Here is a 21,457-nt window from a genome sequence, read left to right as displayed (position 1 = left end):
ACATAGACAACACTGATGGATTCCAGCAATACATTTCTCCCTCAAAAAAAAAAATTTAACTCCGCTTTAGCTTGTCCATGTGCACTGCCGCGCCTGAGCGCTATCATCTAGAAGCAGGCACTGGAGGAAAACATTATAATAGCAGTTCAGGGAAAAGAATCGTCCAAAGCCGCGCTTCATCACAGCTCACGAACCACTCTCTTTAAAAAATAAAGGATAGTACGGTAAGGAAGTATCGAAGACCATGTAGTCCTTTCCTATCATTTATCAAGATAACTTCAAGATTGCATAGTTCTTTATTGACAATACGAAATGGTTCACCGTGAAAATCTCGAGAACACAAATGTTAAAATCCAATACACACTCTATCTTCGGGAGTCATACATAGCTCACACCATAGCGTCGTTGTCGGGTTTGGGTATTGTCACATTTTCTTAAAAAGGTTTCTGCGAGTGGTAAACTCATGCGCTTTTTTCCCCCCACTGTACTGTACTGTACAGTACTGTATTACTCACTACCTTACTCTTTCCTCCGCTATTTTACAATCTATTCCATAATCGGGCCACAGATCATCACTCCCCCAAGCTTAGCGGTAGAGCGTTAATTTTACATAGAGACAATACAATACAATGCAGCAGGATAACTCGCCGTAAACTTAGAATGCGCCATCAGCAAAAAACCACGCGCGGTTATACTGAAGATGGGAGAAGTTAGACTTTTAAATGCACAGTAAGCCCCCGCCACCGCCGATCGGAATGCCGTGGAACAGAGTCGGTATGATACCCCCAGAATAGAACTCCCCAGCACACAATCCTCCCCACATGCTACCAAGGCTTCATATTCTAGACTTTCGCCCAACAAACCTTTGATCTCTCAATGTCCGTAACCCAAAACCCAACTTTTCTGTCTGGAAATTTTGACCCGTCCGCTCTTTCTCCGACACCGTCACCCCACCTTCGTGCTCCACTCCGTGTCCATCATTACCACCATCACGAGCGATTCTTTCACTTCCCTCACACCTAACCTACAATAAACCCCTAATAATAAATACCTATCCTTGTCCCCAAACAAAAAAATGCCGCAAATGAGCTCCCCTTATACCGAGCCCCTGATGCAAGTCCATATAGGAGCAACCCACAATGCGGTTTCCCACCAGACCTGAAAACATTAGAGATAAGGCGGCCTGAGAGTTGGAAGGACTAAAAGCTGGTTTGTGGCCTTTGCCAGCGGTGAGGCAGTGGATTTTCTCCTTCCACTGCATCCACCATTCTGCAGTCCCGGGGAAAATGTGTTCGTGAGAATAAGTGACATCCAGTATTCCTAACCGCCAGGGGGGGTGCCAAGAGCCCTGGACAAGACAGGATGGCTATCTGTAGTCCATCCAGGGCGGTCAAAGTGCAGGAGGGCCGTCCTTGGGCTGGACGGCGGGCCCTAAAGGGTGAGGCTTTTTAGTTCAGGGAAAGGGGGATGGAGGACGGCTGAGGGATGAGGGGGAAGGTGGTTTAGCGGCTGCCAGCGTGAGTGATGTCTTCTCACGGGGTCATACATAGTAAATCGTTTCTGGTGCGCAGTTTCAACTTGGCTAGCACCGGAGGTCTAAGCGCTGGGACTATAGTCCAATAGATTCCATGCGGTCCTCACCTTCCCGGGCGTAGTCCGTCCTAGCGCTCTGAAAAAGACGGACTATGAGCCGTCGCCCGTCCTGCCTGACGCCGAAGACGGACGGACTGGACGGCTGGGAACACTGGCACTGGCATCTGACTGAGCATATTCAGGAACCCTTTTGCCTAGAACTGTATGTAACATTGTTTGCTCTGGCAGCAACTTCGAAGACGGAGCCGTCGGGGATGTCATAGAAGTCTACAAGAAGAAAATTTGGGTACCGGTTCCAGTTGGCTGCCGTCTTTGTTAGCTGTGCCACCCACTCAGAAATGGAGAGCAAACCTCTGCAATTGTCTGCCATGAGACCTAATGACCCAAACCCTGAAACGCCATTGGTTTGATTAAGATTATCAGTGTTAGGGAGTAAGACGCTTTTTCCAAAAATTGACAGTTTGGTATTCAGATTGTGGTTCGCCATGTATAGCTTTCCTTGTGTATCATTCTTGGGTTGGTCCGAAGGACGGTCAATCGTGCAGGGGAAGTTTTCATCCGTTGGCGAGAACGGTGTTTCCCACATGTATTTGAATTCATCCAGAATATAGGGGATGGCGTCCTCATCGGCTTTATAGTCCATGAAAACCACAGCTCGCTTGCCTGTTACAGATCAGCTTTCAGTCTACTCGAGCTGCTCAGAGACATCATACACACCCATCAGGATCATTTCTGAGAGTGTTGGCCATTGGTCTATTTTGATGCTCTGCTTCTCTGGAACGTATGCAAGTTCCGCCAAACCAGATTTCTCTAAAGGCACCTTGTAATTTCCGACATTGAGGAAGCTACCGTTCCCAATCAGAATGGTGACAACTTCGAAAGGGTTATCACGCAGCCATTCCGCGACTGTCTTTAAATAGTCTTCAAGTGTCCCAGCATTGAGCAGATCGCACCTATTGAACGGATAGATAAAATAATTAGTTAAAACGTCCAGGTGGAGAATATTTTCAGCAACAAACCTGGTATGACAGTAGTATATAGTTTGGTTCACTCTATGTGTTTGTCCTTGGACTACTTCCTCGTTAGAGCAAGCCTAGAGGAGAGGGAAAAAAGAGAGTTTATATACGCATGCGTATGCCATCATTCAACTGAGCCTTCACATCCGAATTTTGATTCACCGCAAGGTTATTTTCGCCCGTAAATGGTGAGTTATGGGCTCCAACATAAGTTATATCACTATACCGCCGATTGCAAAACTCGACATATAAGTTGCAGGTCTGAGTATTTGTAGGTTGCAGAGCACTCGCTGGAGCCGTAGCCTGGCTTGGACGAGCTGTAGTGGGGGTTCCAGAGGCAGTGCCATCTACTACGGATGTGGACGAACCCGTCCAAGTAGCACCGCTCAAAATCTTGTAACCTCCCCGTTCCTTGACCGGAAGGCACCATACTAGGGGAATGTTGGCTAGTATTAGCCAGCCAAACAACTGAACGAGACTATAAGTGGCCATTGTGATGGATCGGAGTGAACGGCCGAGACTGTTGGAAATGCTGTGAAATGGCAACGATCGCAACAGAGGTTTCAGGGAAGCAGGTGGACCGAAGGGAAGCGAAGGGTTGAATATGACAAGTATGGTGCATGGAGTGTAGAGTCAAACCTGCTAAGAGTTGTGGGAAAGGGGTGAGGAGTGAGGCGAGCAAGTGAGGAAATAAACGAAAGAGAAGAATAAGGGGAGAAGGGGGAATATGTGGAAAATTTTATACCAACGCTAGCACCCTCTGGTGCGTAAATATTACACGTATGCTAATATCCCTAAAAGGCTCTAGTGTGTAATTATCCACGTATTTTGAAAACTTACACTATGTTAAAAGTCTGCCATACACCACGCACTAGCGTTAGATCTGTTCCAAAGGGATAAATAAGCGGTACGAGTAAATGAAGCACAGACAGTTAAAAAATTCTGGTGAGATTAAAAAATGTAAATACAACATGCGAAAAATCCACCGTAACCAAAAAAACCTGAGCAGCGGAAAACCATCCAATGAGTAAGGCTCCAGTGGTAGGTAAAAAGAGTACTCGAGCGCTGTATTGCTGCTATAAAGGCAATTCCGGGCGAAGAAGCAAAATAAAATTCATAAATGCGAGACTCTGTAATATAGAAGTGATATGAAAAGAAAACACAACTCAATAAAGATATAATAGACCCGATCCAAAAACTTCCGGAAATGTAAATTATAGTTTCGCTTAGCGTAAATCCAGGCGGGATCTCCGACTAAAAGGTGCGAATTTTTTTGCTAGAGTCTTCAGGGACATCTAGATATTATCGCCCATAATTGGAAGGATCTATTAGTAAATGTCCATGGTGCAGCACCACCACTAATGCGAGGAGTCAAATAGTACTTACACTCTTATACGAGCTTGCCATACAAGGGGTACATTGCAACCGTGCCCAATCTGGACCTAAGGCTCTCAGCCATTTTGGTGGAGTGGGAAAATTCTCATAATTTTTACCCAGAAAGTCTGGGTCATTACCTACCTACATTATGACATTAACCTCGTTAGTTCTATCACGTTTCCAGATGAGTTGTGGGTGCCCAAAATCGGCCGTTTTTGGTGTAAAATGGGGGGAGTGCTGACGAATTTTGTCACCAAGCTCGAACTGTACAGTATAGTACAGTACACCAGCGTGCACTAAGTACGATACCGCTCTTGTTAAACGTCCATAGTGGAAACCAATCAACACCATACGTTAGATACAAGTCACAGCCAGCCTTGGCGTCTTCTGATAAGTATCAGATATGCTTACACTCCAAATTTTTTTTTTCCTCTATATCTAAACAACTTCCAGATCTCTGCACATTTACCACTCATTTATCCCCTCCAGAACCCCTTCCCCCTCCCCCTTCCCTCCCCTCCAGAGCCAATAGGACTTGCGACCATAAAAGAATAAAAGTAAATCTGAGGAAGCTACACAAATTTATCTTGAAACGGTAGAAACATCCCCCCACAAACGCCAAACACTAGACTATAAACAAAGGGTGACAAATCCTGCTAGACTCGGCGGAGTGAGGGAATCCTTGCATAGGTTTGGGTGGGGGTGTAAAGGACACGTGTACCCCCACGGCGGAAAATTTGCTTCGACCGAAAGTGAAAGTTGAGCTGGTTTCTATCGCAGGCTTGCTCCGGATGAAAAAAAAACGACGGCAATTACCAGAACGTGGCGTTTAAACTACGTAAGACCCAGCTGGAATGAGAGGAGGGAGACAACGGCGGCCGGCAGAAATACTCGTGTAGCTGTTGCGGTCTCCGCAGACATGGCAGATACGGAGTAGGTTATCCGTACTCGAAGGAGGTAAGTGGGGAAATTCTTCCTCGGCCTTAAGCTGTGCTACAGGTGGGAGATGCGGGAGACTGCAGTAGTGCCACCACTCCCACTCCCGCATGGCCACCCTCAGTGGCCCACCAGAGTGGCGTTCGGCCAAATCGGTCAGGCTTTTCGGGGTCGGTGTCGCCCCGTCCGAGTAACATTTTCACCACTACCTCCTCCCCATACTTAGCGGCGGAACAGAGTGGTGTTTGGCCGTCGTCACCCAGTTTGTTGGGGTCCACATCGGCCCGCTCGAGCAGCATTTTCACCACTCCCTCGTACCCATTCTCAGTGGCACAAAAGAGTGGAGTTTCGCCATCGTCATCCGATGCGTTGGGGTTGACATCGCCACGTCCGAGTAGTATTCTCACCACTCCCTCGTCCCCACTCTCCGCGGCGCAAAAGAGTGGTGTTTGGCCGTCTTCATCCGGTTTGTCAGGGTTAACGTCGTTCCGTGCGAGTAGTTTTTCCATTAATCCCTCGTGCCCATTCTCAGCAGCACAACGGAGTGGCGTTCGGCCGTAGTTATCCAGTCTATCGGGGCTGATCTCCCGCCGTCCCAGTAGTAATTCTACCACTCCCTCGTGCCCTTCCCAAGCAGAATCATGGAGCGGCGTTTGGCCGTGGTTATTTGATTTGTTCAGGTCCACGTCGGCCCGTCTGAGCAGTATTTTCACCACAGCGAGTACCCTTCCTCAGCTGCCCAGAAGAGTGGTGTTTCGCCGTCGTCATCTGGTATATCGGGGTTGACATCTTGCCGCCCGAGCAGTATCTCCACCACTTCCTTGTGTCCATTCTTGGCAGCGTACCAGAGTGGTGTTCGGCGGGACCCTTTAAAAGAGTTGGTATCCTTACTGAAAGATTGGAACATTTCCCCCCCCCCTGCTACTTGGGATATTGTAGATGGATGATAGAGTCGGTCAGCTACCAGCACTGGGATTCCGAGAGCCTGAAGGAAAGCGGGGTTGTGCAGTCTCTTGGACACCACAAGATCGCCCCTTCGGTAGTCTCCCGCAAATTTGTGCTGACACACTGCTTGTGCTTACCGCATCGGTAGTAGAAGATTCCATACCCCTTCAAGTGCTAACCTGCTCCTGGTACTACCGCTTTCCCATTCGACTAAGCTATGAGGACATTCCGGCTAGTTTTACAATTTGGAACACCAGTCCACTCGAGTAACCGTTTTGGGAAAAGACTTGTTGTTCATAGGAGGAGAAGTGCCCAGAATACCGCAAAATCTATTTCTGTACCGAGAATGGCCATGATGGAGAAGAGATATCCAGCGTAGATTTACTCCCAGTTACCTAAATAGGCTAACCTCTTGTTTCCAAATTTTAAACCCGACTAGAATGTCTCGATATGGTAGTTTAAGCGGATTGGATACTCTTACCAAGCATCCCACAAATATTTGTATCTCGCGTACCGGCACTGCGACGAACGAGCACCCTGGAATCCCAATACTCGAGTAGTTGTTGTTTCGCTTCCAGAAATGTTCAGGATATCAACAACAGAACGGGAGGCTATTAAATACCCTTCCGGATGTAAGCTAGTGCCAGGAGCACAGTAAACATTTATCACGATCCGTTTCTCACCAAACCGTAGAAAGAGAGGGTAGCGAAACATTTCTAAGGGATAACGGTACTAAATCAGACTATTCCATACATGCTGCGAAATCCTTTAACGTTTTTTTTTTTTTTTTGTGGTATTCTGCTACGAGTATCACCATTTCTTGAACAGTTCGGTACTGTGCATCCAAAAGTCGTGAAAACGGCCATACAGGTACAGTACTATATTGTTCAACTACAGTGCCTCGTCAGAAGTGTTCGTGATCGTCTTACTAAGCAACCTCACTAAAAATGCCACCTCACCAACTGCCACCTTGCTGATCGCGCAATCATACAATACCTGCCCTATACAATATTTACACCACAATACTGTGATCCTCTATTCGAATAATTCTTTAATTTTAATTTCCTCAGAATTTCCAATGGTTAACCAATCGGGATATAAATCAAAGCCAAAAAAATGAAACTCAAAGACCACTTGAACTAAAATGACCAATGTGGAAAAAGACATAATCATTGGATTTTTCCACTAACTCCGGAATATTGCTCTGGTTGCTCAAATTATTAGCCAACCATGGTCAACTATTAAAAGCTTCCTCACGCGTGCATGTGAGCATCCATCCTTGGATAATATTCCTTGTCCCTGTCAGACACACATTCTCAGCCAACAACAGTATTGCACAATTATCCAGGCTGCCAAATCCAACCGGAAAATGACTAGATCAGATTTCAGGGATAAATATGCGCTGGGTGTTTCTCTTTCTACTGGTTGGTACCCATCTGAACCTGAGTGATAGAACATGATTCTCTAACAAAGTTATAGTGCATAGAGTACGAAGAGATGTCAATATCAAGAAATGGCTAGCCAAGTCAAGACCCAAGCTCAAAGCTGTCCATATAGCTAAGAGACTAAGATGGGCTACAGCTTATAGGAATTGGACAGCTGAGAATTTTGAGAGAGTCATCTGGAGTGATGAGTACAGTATGGAGAAATCCAGGGATCTAAGGCAGCAGTGGGTTTTTAGAGAACCTGGGGAGCAGTGGCTTGCAGACTGTATTTACCTAAAGGAAAAGGATAAGGGTATTTTGCTTATGGTATGGGGGTGCTTTTGGGGTAAGAGAAAATGTCCTTTGGTTCCTATTACCCAAAATATCAACAAAACCAGGTATGTTAGACTCTTAAGAAGACATCTTTTTCCTGTAATTCATCAAATGATTTTCTTTGGTATGCAACTTGAAGATATTCTTTTTCAGCAAGACAATGCTCCTGTTCACAAGGCTTGTAGTGTTATGGAATGGTTTGAAAGGAATTCTATTGAATTAGTAGAACACCCCCCTTACTCCCCTGATTTAAATCCTATTGAGCATGTATGGGCTGAGCTTAAAAAGTGATTACACCAGCAGTATCCAAGGATTGGAGATACCCCAGGAGGAAAAGAAGCTGTTAAGAAGAGGCTTGCACAAGTATTACTTTTGGTTTGGGAGACAATTCCTGAGGAGTTTTTTGAAAAGTTGTGGAAATCAATGCCTGGTAGAGTAGCTGCAGTATTGGAAGCAAGGGGAGGTTATATAAAGTATTAGCTAGCCTTATTTATTATTATTTTACTCTAAAATATACATAGCAGATCATTGATCATTAACCGTTGATCGTTGAGGTGGTAGTTGAGGGTTGATCGTACACTCGCACGCGCGTGAGCGCGAGCGCCGTTGACAACCCCACCCCAGGGTCCCATGGCGCAACCACAATTAAACATGTCTCAGATCACGAACACTTCTGACGAGGCACTGTATGTATGATAATTACGAATTAATCCCCCTTTATGCCAACTAAGGCCCCTGTTTGGATCATCTCCTCTCATATTAACGGGCTTGACTGACAAAACTAGTTATCCCGCATTAATAATAGAATGGCACAGGTATGTTTTTGGTCTTGAACCGTTGTTGATTTAGCATGTGAGGTCTAGGATGGTGTTCCTAATTTATAATTATGCCATCTATCAGTTATCGATTAAGTCATTTTAAAGTGCTATCTGACATCTAAAGCACTAGAATACACCAAGGTAGTCATCGGGTCATTTCACATAGAGACCTGGTGGGCCTGTTGGGTTAACTTTGGTTAAGGTTGGGTTGGGTCGGGTCGACTCATTTTCAACTCGGGTCAATGCCGGTAACCCAATCGAGGGCCTGCGAGAGTGGAGGCCAACCGCCACCATGCATATAGGTTGGAGAGGATTTACAACCACAAAACAAGAATAAAAGTAAATGTGAGGAAGCTACACCAACTTATCCTGATATAATAGAAATAGCCTCGCACCAACGCCAAACTCTAGATTATAAACAAAAAGTGACAAATCCTGACTCGACAACATAAGAGAATCCGTGCAGAGGTTTGGGCGAGTATGCAATGGATGTGTGTATCTCCACGGGGTAAGATTTGCTTGGACCAAAAATGAAAGTTTAAGCTACGTTTCTATCCCAGGCTGACTCTAGATGGAAAGATAGCGGCAATTACCGGAGCGTGGCGTTTAAACAACGGGAGGAGAATGGGCGGGAGCGAGAGGAGGGAGGCAACGGCGGCCGGCGGCAATGCTCCCGGAGCTGTTGCGGTCTCCGCAGACATGGCACATGGTTACCCGTACGATACTCGAAGGAGATAAGGAGGCGGAATGACTCCTTGACCTTAGGCTGTGTTGCTGGTGGGAGATTCCGGGGTGCCACCACTCCTGCATGGCCATGCTCAGTGGCCCACCAGTGTGGTGTTCTGCCGAATTGGTCAGGCTTGTCGGTGTTGAAGTCGCCCCGCCCGAGTAACATTTTCACCACTCCCTCGTGCCCCTTCCAAGCAGCACAAAAGAGTGGTGTTCGGCCGCCGTCATCAGATATGTCGGGGCTGGTGTCTCGCCGCCCGAGCAGTATCTCCACCACTTCCTTGTGTCCATTCCCGGCAGCGTACCAGAGTGGTGTTCGGCCGCCGTCATCAGGTATGTCGGGGTTGGTGTCTCGCCGTCCGAGCAGTATCTCCACCACTTCCTTGTGTCCATTCTTAGCAGCGTACCAGAGTGGCGTTCGGCGGGACCGGTTAAACAAGTTGGTATTATTATTGACAGTTCGAGACATTTGCCTCGTTTGCTATCCGGGATATTTTTGAAGATGGATGATAGATTCGGTCGCCTACCAGCACCGGAATTCCTGGGTCTGAAGAAAAGCGGGGGTCTTTGTGGAACCTCTTAGATACCACCAGATCACCCAATCAATCACCCCCAAATTTGTGCTAACACCCTACGAGTGCTGTATGGTACTTGCGGAGTACTTGTGCCTACTGGTACTGTACAGTACTAGTACAGGCACCCGGCAATATGTTATCGCACATTCAATTTAGGATAACCCGCGAAATAATCCCTGTCTTGTACGAAAACATATTCCCGGGTGCTTATACTGTACCACGTCGGTAGTAGGAGATTCCATACCTCTCCAAGTGCTATGATACCCTGCCACCGGTGCTACCTCATTATCATACCCGTTAAGACATTCCTACTCGTTCCTAGGTTCTGAACACCAGCTGCCTGTGTAGTCGTTTTAGGAAAGAGGTGAGGCTCTCAGAATACTGATACCGCAAAACCCACCACTCAGAATGGCCATGATGGGAAAGCGAAATCCTGAATAGATTTACAGGTACTCCCAGTTACCCGAATAGGCTAGTTTATCGTTCCAAATTCTAAAACCGACTGGAATGTTTCATTTTTTCCTCCAAGATTTGCACTACCGTTGGCTATCATCACGAGACAACATTATAAATCTCCTGTGAACCACACTGAAAGAAATTATCTGGTAGACGATAACACTCTCGGCGCCTACGCCTCTGAAATGTCTCCATCGCACGGCAAGAACAATGCCCATCCATAACAATAGAACAGGAACCGTTTAGCTAACGATCTCGGATATAGCACTAGGGACACGGTAAACATTTACCACGATTTCCCCTTGCTGAATGGTAGAACGACAAGGTTCGCAAAACATTTCCAAGGGCTAGCAGCACTTGGCTGGGATATTGAAACTCTGAGGGCGTGGCCATATACCGTACTCAGCACTTGTAGTGAAGAGCTCAATAACGGGGTGTGCCGGGCTCGCCCTAGACAATACTGTTATGATTAGGACAGTACATGCAAAAATAAGAGTAGGGCCTGTTTATCTACACTACACCCCAGCGCTATTATCTCCATACAGGTAACTTGGCTTTCACCACTCTTTCCTTGGCTATCCTATCCTCGCATCACAGACCATCACTCCTCAAGTGTTAGGGATGAAACCGCAAATTTAGATCGCATGCACTGCTACACATTATAACAGCCCACCCAAGTTTATGCGACGCCACCGGCCGGTCCAGATGAATAAAAAAGGTCACTTTAAATCCCAACTAAGATGTTGGGCGGGAGGAAGGTGGAGCGCAGGCTTTTCACACGACCGCGCAGGGGTGGGGAAGTGAACCGAGCCAAATCCCAAACGCACAATCAATCAGTCCCGGGCATTTCCCACCGAGTAGCGAACCCCGGCTCCTCCAGAGTAGGAGCGTCACCTTCACACAGTCTCCCCAGAGGCTACCAAAGCTTCCCATCATCCAAGCCTTCTTCCCGACCGCTCTCCGATTCATGCAGATCGGCGACCTACAATCTACCTGTTAGAGGGAAAAGTTGATTTATTACCACTGTCCTTCTACAAGACGAACTCCACGACATAGGACACCATTACCCACTCATAAAGCATTGTACTATTCTCCGGTACCCGTGCCTTGGAGCTGCAATTTGCGGCACGGTACCAATTGCCCGGAATACGGTGACGTAAAGTACTAGGACAAAAGGGTTCGTCCGATTGGCGGTTACCGAGCAACACCTCGAAAAATCCCACCCCCTCGATAAACCACCTCTCAATAACCATGCCCCCAGAAACCAAAAGCTACCTCACAGACTTTGAGAAGGGGCAAATTGTTGCTCTAAGGGGAAAAGATCTTTCTTTTTCTGGAATTGGACAGCTCTTACTTTGCCTTAAAAGTACTGTTTAAAGTTTTTGCAACTACTATCAAAAGAGATGCGATGCAAAAAACCTCTTATTTAGTGGAAGATCCAAAATCATCGATCCCAGAACCCATCGTTGCCTAGTCGGAGAGTCCAAGAAGGCATGCTGTCAGCCATTATCAGAATTGCGCAATGAGATTGTCCCACATGCCTATGTTAAGACAGTTAAGAGAGCTTTGGCATTAGTCAACATAAAGAAGTAGAGAGCTTGGAAAAGGGTATTTCTGAAGAATAAACATGCTATCAGGAGGTTGGCTTGGGCAAAATAGTATAAGAATTGGACAAAAGAGGACTTTGAGGTGGTCATCTTTAGTGATGAATGCATGGTTGAAAGTCTAAAGATCCTAAGGGTATTTGGGTCTTCAGAACACCTGAGGAAAAGTGGCATAAGGACTGTATCCAAGGGGTTATCAAAGTACCTGGGATAAGGTTGATGGTGTGGGCTTGTATTTGGGGTAAAAATAAGGGTCCTCTGATTTCTATTTTTGACAAGAGTGTGAATAGATTTGTATATATTGGAGTTTTGGAGTATGGCTTAGTTGATGTCTGGCAGGAGGTAGAGGACACAGTTGGAGATCCTATCTTTCAGTAGGATGGTGCAAAGATACATGTTGCAAGAGATATTATAGCTTGGTTTGCAGAAAACAACATACAGGTTATGGAATGGCCACCTAATTCTCCAGACTTCAATCCTATTGAGCACTGTTTGAAAAGGGTAAAGGAAAAGCTACACCAACGCTTTCCTAATATTTACAAGACCAAAGGGGGTCCAGATACTATTAGGAGATCTCTAGCAGAAGCTCTTGATGTGGTTTGGACTCAGAATATTGAAGGAGAATTCTTGGAAAGGCTATGGGAGCCAATGCCTAGGAGAGTGACTGCTGTTTTAGATGCAAGGGGATGGTATACAAAGTATTTAAAAAATTTTCTTTGCAATTTCACATAAGGTTTTTCTTATATTCAATGGATGTCTATCTAAATTTTCAATTTATTCTAAGCAGTTGTGGTTGCATAGGTAGTAAATTTATAGTGGTTGTGGGGTTGCCGTTGCCGTGCCTGACGAACCCTTTTGTCCCCGTACTTTTTAGGGCACTATTCGAACACCGATGCCCCAAACATGGCTAGATTTTCCCTTGCTGCTAGGGGAGATTATGTGGGTTCTTGAGTGACGCGCGGCCGGGGCATCGGACAGAATACAGCGAGAAGGAAATAATTAGGGCTAGTAAAAGGAAGCTGGGTTGGATATCACGTAATGTATCATACCTCCCAACCTGCTCACAAGTCGATATCCCAGAGCACAGCAGACCATTCGGTCACTCTTGGCAAGCTGGGCTAGGGTAGTGTATTAACTTGATATGCGACTACCGGTACCGTAGGGCGCGAGAGGGGGTATCGCGCATTTGAGCTACCCACTAATTACTAAATAGAGTAGACATTACGAATCAACAATAATTTTAGATGGCACTATTTCGAGATGCAGCCCTCTCAGTGTAGCCAGGAAGCCAGCGTGAGCGGACCGGGAGACGTACCAGCGTACACTGGCCACCGATCTCTTGTTAAACGATGTCCACAGTGCAAGCCTTCCATTGGGCACGGTATTCGTTGGGCTAACCCGGGTCCTTCGCCGGGTTGGGTCGTCGGTATGATACTGCCGGTACCGTAGTGTTGTACAGTACCACTTCCTGGGTTGGGTTGGGAACGTTCAACCAGGGTTACCCATCGAGCCCGACAAATTTTCCCCGCTTGTTCCTCCTCCCTGAACTATCTCCCCCTTCATGGTAGCCCAAGTCCACGGAACTGGAGAACTCTATTTACGAGGGAGGGATACGGTATCATAAGGTGCTGTAAATTTGGCTAAATCGGGTTGTTCAGCACAAGATGCTAACCCATCAATGTTTTAATAATATTCAGCTATCACTCGTTGTTTAAGTGCCCAAAAATCAATAACTGAAAACGGGTACATAGTCAATTCGAGTTAGTCTTTCTTTATGTCAGCTGGGGCCTCTGTTCGGATTGTCTCCTCTAACGTTAAGGGCTTGACCCACAAAAATCAGTTATATTGCGTTAAGAATGGAATGAATGGCGTTGGTATGAATCTAGTTTTAAATTGTGGTTGATCTGCTTGGCCGGCCGGGTCTAGGAAGGTGTTCCTAAGTTATACTATTAAAATTATGCATTTGCTATCGGTTAGTTGTCGGTGAACTTGGGTCATTTTAAAGTGCTATCAGACATCTAAAGCACTAGAATTCACCAATATTTTCATCTGTTCATGTCACATACAGACCGAATGGGTTCGTTGGGTTAACCCGTATTAAATTTGGGTCGGGTCGGGTCGGGGATACTGATAAGATTTTCAACCCAGGTCAACAACCCATTGGAAAGCTTGACATGATACATTGAATAACAGCTAGTCTTGGTGTCACTCCTCCCAAATGCCAGATATGATTGCACTCCATATTTCCTCCTATATATTATCTAAACAACTTCCAGATCTCTGCACATTTACCACTCATTTATATTCTTCAGAATCGCGCCCCCCCCCCTCCCGCCCCTCCAAAGCAAAGAGTATTTGCAACAGTAAAACAACAGCAGATGTAAATGTGAGGAAGCTACATCAATACAACTTGATATAATAGAAATTACCTCCTACACCAACGCCAAACTCTAAATTATAACCAAAAGGTGAGAAATCCTGACTCGACAACATAAGAAAATACGTACAGAGGGCTGAGCTGGCGTGTAATGAACATGTGTATCCTCTCAGCGTAAGATTTCTTCCGACCAAAAGTAAATGTTAGAGATAGGTTTATATCGCAGGCTTATGCTGGAGGGAAAATATGATGTCAATTATCATACCAGAATGTGGCGTTTAAAATATGGGAGGAGACTGGGCATGGGTCAGAGGAAGGAGGCAATGGCGGCTGGCAGAAATGCTGGTGGAGCTGTTGCGGTCTCCGCAGACATGGCACATGGTTACTCGTACTTGAAGGAGATAAGAAGGAAGAATGCCTCCTTGGACTTAGGCTGTTTTGCGGGTGGGAGATTCTGGGGACTGCAGTAGTGCCACCACTCCCGCATGGCCACGCTCAGTGGCCCACCAGAGTGGTGTTCGGCCGAATGGGTCAGGTTGGTCGGGGTTGGTGTCGCACCTTCCGAGTAATATTTTCACCACTCCCTCGTCTCCATGCTTAGCGGCGGAACAGAGTGGTGTTTGGCCGTCGTCATCGGGTTTGTTGGGGTTCACGTCGGCCCGGTCAACCAATATTTTCACCACTCCCTCGTCTCCATGCTTAGCGGCGGAACAGAGTGGTGTTTGGCCATCTTCATCTGATGCGTTGGGATTGACATCGCCCCGCGCGAGGAGGATTCCCACCACTCCCTCATGGCCACTCTCAGCAGCACAAAGGAGTGGTGTTTGGCCGTTGTCATCTGATTGGTCAGGGTCAGTCTCATGCCGTCCGAGCAGTGCTTTCACCACTCCCTCATGGCCATTCCAAGCGGCACCCTGGAGTGGTGTTTGGCCGTAGTTGTCTGGTTCGTTGGGGTCGACGTCGGCCCGCTCGAGCAGTATTTTCACCCATCCCTCGAGCCCATTCCAAGCAGCACAAAAGAGCGGTGTTTGGCCATCGTCATCCGATACGTTGGGGTTGACATCACCCCGTCCGAGTAGTATTCCCACCACTCCCTCGTGCCCATGCTCCACGGCACACAAGAGTGGTGTTCGGCCACCTTCGTCCGGTTCGTCAGGGTTGACGTCGTCCCGTGCGAGTAGTTTTTCCACCACTCCCTTGCACCCACTCACGGCAGCACAAAAGAGTGGTGTTTGGCCGTTGTCATTTGATCGGTCAGGGTCTATCTCCTGTCGTCCGAGCAATGCTTCCACCACTCCCTCATGCCCATTCCAAGCAGCGTCATGAAGTGGTGTTTGGCCGTTGCTATCGATATTGTTAGGGTTGACATCGTCCCGCCCGAGTAGTATTTTCACCACTTCCTCGTATCCTCCCTTAGCAGCACAATGGAGTGGTGTTAGGCCGCCGTCATCTGGTATATCGGGGTTGACATCTTGCCGCCCGAGCAGTATCTCCACCACTTCCTTGTGCCCATTCTTAGCAGCATACCAGAGTGGAGTTCGGTGGAACCCGTTAAACAAGTTGATAGTTACTGACAGCTCGAGACATTTGCCTATTTTTATTACCCGGGATATTGTTGAAGATGGATGATAGAGTCGGTTGGCAACCAGCACCGGGATTCTTGAGCGCAAAGAAAAGCGGGGGTTTTTGTGTAACCTCTTGGATACCAGAGTGCAAGGCATGGAGGGTGAGATTCTGTACTAGTACAAAGCAGGGATTATGTCACAGGTTATGAGTATTATAACCTGAATTAATAGTTCGGTAACTTTCAGGGCTACGGTACTGTACGAGTATGATACAATACTACGAGTAGAGTATTTATACTATCACTGGGCTACCTGATCTCCCAAATTTGCGCTAAAATCCAACCAGTACTTGTGCCTACCGCATCCGTAGTAGGAGATTCGATGCCTCTCCAAGTGATATCCTACTGCTTGAGCTATCCCATTCCCGTACTCTGTCAAAACATTCCGACTACCTGTAGTTCCAAAACCCGGAACACCAGCCTACCTGAGTAATGGTTTTAGGAAAGGCCTTGGGGTGAAGTGCTAAGAATGCTGGCACCCCAAAATCTTTGGCTCGGAATAGCCATGATGGGAACGTGAAATCCACTCTAGTTTGACTCCCAGTCACCCGAATAAGCTATCTTAGTACCCCAAGTTCCAAAATCAACCTCCATGTCTCGGCAGCTTTCTCGCTGTACAAAATACCCCTTCCCAAATAGCACGAATCTTGTACCCATGCTCGCGTAGTGTGGTACACGAGTATCATACTTGTACAGCGATAAACAAGACCCTAGAACCCCGACCGTGTGGTTTCTCTTTCCTGGATAGTTCAGGGTCCAAGATTTGCACAATCATCCCGGTATTAAGCCAACAACGCGAGACAACACGATAAATCTCGGGTGAACCGCACTGAAAGAAATTATCCGGTAGACAACGCTCTGAGCGTAACTACGTCCGCAATGTTCCCATTGCACGCAAAGAGCGATATCTATAGCACCTTAGCAGAAGAAACCGAACATCGCACACTCCCTTCTCAACACCACTTGCTCAACAAATCACTACCGAAACCACAACACAAAAAATATTTAGAAATAAAATAAATACATAATCCTAATTAATATTTTGCATACCACCCATCTGCCTCAATAATTGCCTAATCCTGTGGACCATAGATTCTGCCAAGCTATCAAAGACCTTGGGGTCTAAAAGTTCTCAACTAAAAATAACTGCCTCTTCAATAGCTTTCCTGATCCCACCCTTAGGTCCCTTCATGAGATAAAGCTCAGGGTAATACTTATGAAGCTTAGCTTTTATAAGAGACCAAATATGTTCAATAGGATTAAGATCTGGTGAGTAAGGGGGAATTTCTTTGAGAGTAACACCATTAGACCTGAGCCATTTCATGAAGGGAAGATTGGTTCTAGCATTATCAATAATCAAAAAAGTTTTCTTCTCTCCCATTTCCTCCTTCATTTCCTTCCATATACCTAGGAAATCATATTGATCATAAACTTGAATAATAGATGCAGTAACCCCTCCTCCAGCAGAATTAAGATCAGGAAAAACAGGAAGAAAGAGACCATATTTCTGACCATAAAAACAACCAGTCATCATTTGACTAACCTTTCTCTCACCTACCCTAGCAGTAGGATCAATGCAGTCCTTATGCTATTTTTCTCTAGGATATCTAAATATTGATTTCTTCCCCTTACCTCCACCTCTTTCCACATTAACCTGATCCCCCCATATGGCTTTCTTTCTCCACATCGCTCTAGTCCAATTCCTATGAGCCAAATCCTGCTCCTGTAACTGGTGCGGGTACTCAGTTAAGGATTTTATTTTATGTTTTGTTCTGATACTTAGTTTTATTTTATGTTTTGTTCTCATACATGATTTGTTTTAAGTATTGTTTAATGCTGTCACGAATGTGGCTTGGCACTGACAAAACTTTTACATGACTCATCATTATGAGTCATAGGTAAGTTATTGTTTTTCACATATGACTCATTTAGGTCATAGTTATGATTGGTTTATGAGTTTTCACACATGACCTTACTACAAGGTCATAAATTTTGAGCATGTAACTACTTTGATCATATAACTAATTTGTTATGACTTGGATTCACACATGTGACCACTTTGGATCACATGACTTGGGGCAGGAAGACCGCTATATAAGGAGGCAGGTACAGCTGAGGAGGATATGTTCATCAAGCTTTGTCCTAAGTACTTTTCCTCCTTCTTTCACTCTGGGTCAGAATGTCAAGGTTCAGTGTTGATCCAATCAGAGTCCTTGATTTCTATCTCACAATAGGCTTCAAGTATTTAACTTCGATTACCTTTTGGGAGCAACATTATTATACCTCCTCCTACATTTGCTGGAAGTTCTTTCTTCCTTTTACTTATCATTTTGATTGTTCGTCTACATTGCCTCCTCACAGTCATAATGGCTAAGCGATCCTCTGCCCCCTCTACCATGTCAGCTTTATGTTCGTCAGTAGTTCTGTCTTGTGTGGTCGAGAAGAACTTCGCCTTAGAGGCGGAAGTCTCTCACCTTTGGCATCGCGTTTCTGTTCTTTCTTAGCGATTTCATTCTACTGAGAAAGAGATATCTACCTTGTCAGCTGCCCTGGCCTCTGAACACAATACTGTTTGCAGTTTGGTCACAATTTTGACAGCTGAAGCTCCTACAGTTATCCCCTCTTCACCTGTCCCCTCAGTCGCCTCGGTTACCATGGTGGTCTCAGTTGCGAGGAGTGGACTAGACCCTGAGAATTCTCAGGGTCCAGTAGAAGAGCTCTCTTGGGGCAATGTTGTGCCACCGGTTATCTCAGCCCCTCCTTCAGCTTCAGTTGTGGGTGGTGGTATGGGTAGTGTAACCGGTACGGGTACTCGGTTATTGGTTTTTGTTTTATGTTTTGTTTTAAGTATCGCTTTGATACTTGGTTTGTTTTAAGTATCGTTTGATATTTGGTTTTGTTTTATGTTTTGTTTTAAGTATCGCTTTGATACTTAAGGAGTTTTACCAAAGAGTATCAATTGATACCTTTGATTATTTTCATTCATGCTAGACATGAACAGATTTGTGTATTTAAAGACCGCCTGTTTCTATGATAGAAAAGGCAGACTTCGACAGACAGTATTTCAATATACTTGGTTGAACGGTTACTTCTTTGTTCCCCAGTACACCCTCGAAGCCTCCTTTAGTTCTCAGCTCTCGCCTCCTCTCTGGTAGAGCAGGCCATCTGCCAACTATCGTATCTATTACCGATAACGTGATTAGCACCTTGCAAACACATTACAGGTAGACCTGTTCCTAATTTGTCAGGTCTGGTTGAGGTACTTGCTCCTGGTATCTGTAGCATAGATCCTGGTATGGTGATACCTGTTACAGTAGTATCACCCCCTTCGGGGAGGCAGGTACCTGAGTCCTCTATGGCTGAGCCCATGGCTGGTCGGGATAACATTCCTGGTAGTGTCCCTCCTGTGGCGGTAGGTGGTTTCGAAAGTGGTTCATCGACCCCAATTACTAGGCCTGCACCTGGGGTTCGAACGAGGAAGAGAAACAAGAAGCACTGGGTTAAGCAAGTCCAAACCTCACCCATGCCACTTGTTCCCAACTAGCAAGAGTTATCGCCTTTGCCAGTTTGCGTTAGCAAACCCCCTGCTACAGATTCTGTGGCAGGTTTAACGCCTGCGAATGCAGTTGAGGAGTTGGAGGAGGACTTAAATTTGTGGAGGTGTTTGGCCAGGTGTTGATAGCTTAGGGACTATGTTATCTTGACTGTTTCTGCCAAGGTTTTTAGAGTGCGCTACTACTATGGTACCCTCTGAATTGTCTTCAATGGTTTGTACCCCCTCAGCTAGATTGTCTTCACACTGTAAGTCGGCTTTCCCTTGCATTTACATGCTTGGGCTTTGTGTATTTCTTTTGTTTAGGCACGGGAGTGGATACTGGAATGATTAGTGGGGTGTCTTGGGATCATTGAGTGGTTGCACTCGGGCAGGTTTCTATTGTGAAGAAGGTTATCGCAGGATCACATTCAGGTGGTGGTAGTGGATTTTTATATTTTGTACGGGTAACCTGGCTGGTGGGTAGGCTGGGCTGAGGAGAATATTTCTTTACTATTAATGGCTTTGTATTTTGTGCTCATCTTGGAGTATGGTGCGAGCATGTTTGAGGTATGGGGTTGGGGGTTTAGTTAGTTCATAGTTAGTAGTATCCGGTGTGCGATAACCTGGGGGCCCAGCCCTGAGGCTTGTCGTATGCTAGTATTAGCAGTACGAGTTTAAATAAAATTAGATTAAATTCTAAGTACTTTTCCTATTTATTACTTTGACGAATATAAAACACCTTTACACTCTTTATCATTATCACCATCTTTATTATTACTATGCCAAGAAAGTTCTTCACTAAGAAGACTTAGGGAAAACTTGTGATAGGTATTTCCTATAGAAGACAAAGGTCGTATACTATCAGTAACGTAGGCAGAGGCCTAGTGCTATTGAAAGAGGAGAAGAAGAAAGAAGAAGAGAAGTATCGCTCCCCGTTGCTAAGAACTAACCATCCAAAGGGAGATTGTTACAAATACTTTATTTTGTTTTATGTTTTATTTTAAGTATCATTTTATTACTTCAGTTATTTTATCAAAGTATATCGCTTGTAACCGGTACTGGTACTTGGCTAATGATTTTGTTTTATGTTTTGTTTTAACTATCTTTTTGATACTTATATTGTTTTACCAAAGTATATCACTTGATACCTTTAATTAGTTTCATTCATGCTAGTTATGAACAGATTTGTGTAATTACGACTGCCTAATTCCACGATGAAAAAGGCAGACTTCAAGAGACAATATTTCAATATACTTGTCTGAATGGTTACTCCTTAGTTTTCCCAGTACACCTTTGAAGGCTCATTTAATTTGCAGCTCTTGCCTCCTCTTTGGTAGAGCAGGTTACCTGTCAACTATCGTACCTTATCCCAAAATGTGATTAGTACCTTGCGAACACATTACAACTTCAATCTCATTCCTGCAATGTCCTTATCCAAATGCTCTCTCTCCTTTGCAATCCATTTATGTAAATGCTTTTCTGCAGCCTTCTCCTCACAGTATGCCCAGTCACTTATGATACAACCTTCTCAGCAATTTCTTCATAAGTTATTATTCTCTCATGAAGAGCTGCTTTTAACATTGTATCATCCCGCTCTTTAGTTTACCCCCTTGGTCTACCTGAAGGCTTTTGCGCCTCCATATTTGGTTGTATTTTGTGAACTGTATCAAAAACAGTTGATAGAGGAATTTTGAGGTTTTCTGAAATTTTATGAAAAGGGACACCACTGCCTCACTGGCCAATGATTTGGCCTCTTTGAAATGGGGTAAGATGTTTGGTAGAAATTGGCTTGTGCCTATGGCTTCTGCGAGGATGCATTATAGACAATATTTTGTTGTGGTAACAGTACAGTGGGGTTTGGAAGTGTGGGAGAGCGGTTGCGATGTTGCGTGATCGAGCGTTGCCGCACCAAATGTTCGGTTAACGCGCAATATCATCAACAATAGCACCGGTCCCCTTTAGATAACCGTTCTGTATATAGCGCTATGGACAAGGTAAACATTTTTTCACAATTTTCTCCTCGCTAAATGGTAGCAAGAGAGGGTTTGTGAAACATTTCAAATCGCTGCTGGTACTTGGCCGGGCATTGGAAATCTGCGGACGTGGCTATATACA

General features: G+C 45.5%; 1 protein-coding gene; it reads right to left on the bottom strand.

The window, feature by feature from the left end:
* Window positions 1–443: 443 nt before the first annotated feature.
* GSTUM_00007218001 (uncharacterized protein) lies at window positions 444–3,284 on the bottom strand. XM_002839270.2 has 7 exons: window positions 2,720–3,284; window positions 2,613–2,664; window positions 2,311–2,546; window positions 1,945–2,256; window positions 1,780–1,896; window positions 1,547–1,636; window positions 444–1,431 (listed from the first exon to the last, which is right to left on the bottom strand). The coding sequence occupies exons 1-7, from the start codon at window positions 3,099–3,101 to the stop codon at window positions 1,391–1,393; spliced, it is 1,230 nt and encodes a 409-aa protein (XP_002839316.1). The 5' UTR covers window positions 3,102–3,284; the 3' UTR covers window positions 444–1,390.
* Between the last annotated feature and the right edge of the window lie 18,173 nt (window positions 3,285–21,457).

The sequence above is a fragment of the Tuber melanosporum genome (assembly GCF_000151645.1).
Source record: "Tuber melanosporum whole genome shotgun sequence assembly, scaffold_33, strain Mel28".
NCBI lineage: Eukaryota > Fungi > Ascomycota > Pezizomycetes > Pezizales > Tuberaceae > Tuber > Tuber melanosporum.
The sequence above is the reverse complement of the archived record's forward strand: the minus strand, read 5'-3'. Positions and strand labels throughout refer to the sequence as shown.

What these genes read in the sequence shown, in the direction of transcription:
- GSTUM_00007218001 (XM_002839270.2), bottom strand. Translation starts at nt 3,101, where the DNA reads ATGGCCACTTATAGTCTCGTTCAGTTGTTTGGCTGGCTAATACTAGCC. An exon ending in CTCAGAAATGATCCTGATGG is followed by an intron (nt 2,257 to 2,310) that starts GTGTGTATGATG and finishes GATCTGTAACAG; the next exon opens with GCAAGCGAGCTGTGGTTTTC. An exon ending in CATGGCAGACAATTGCAGAG is followed by an intron (nt 1,897 to 1,944) that starts GTTTGCTCTCCA and finishes CAAAGACGGCAG; the next exon opens with CCAACTGGAACCGGTACCCA.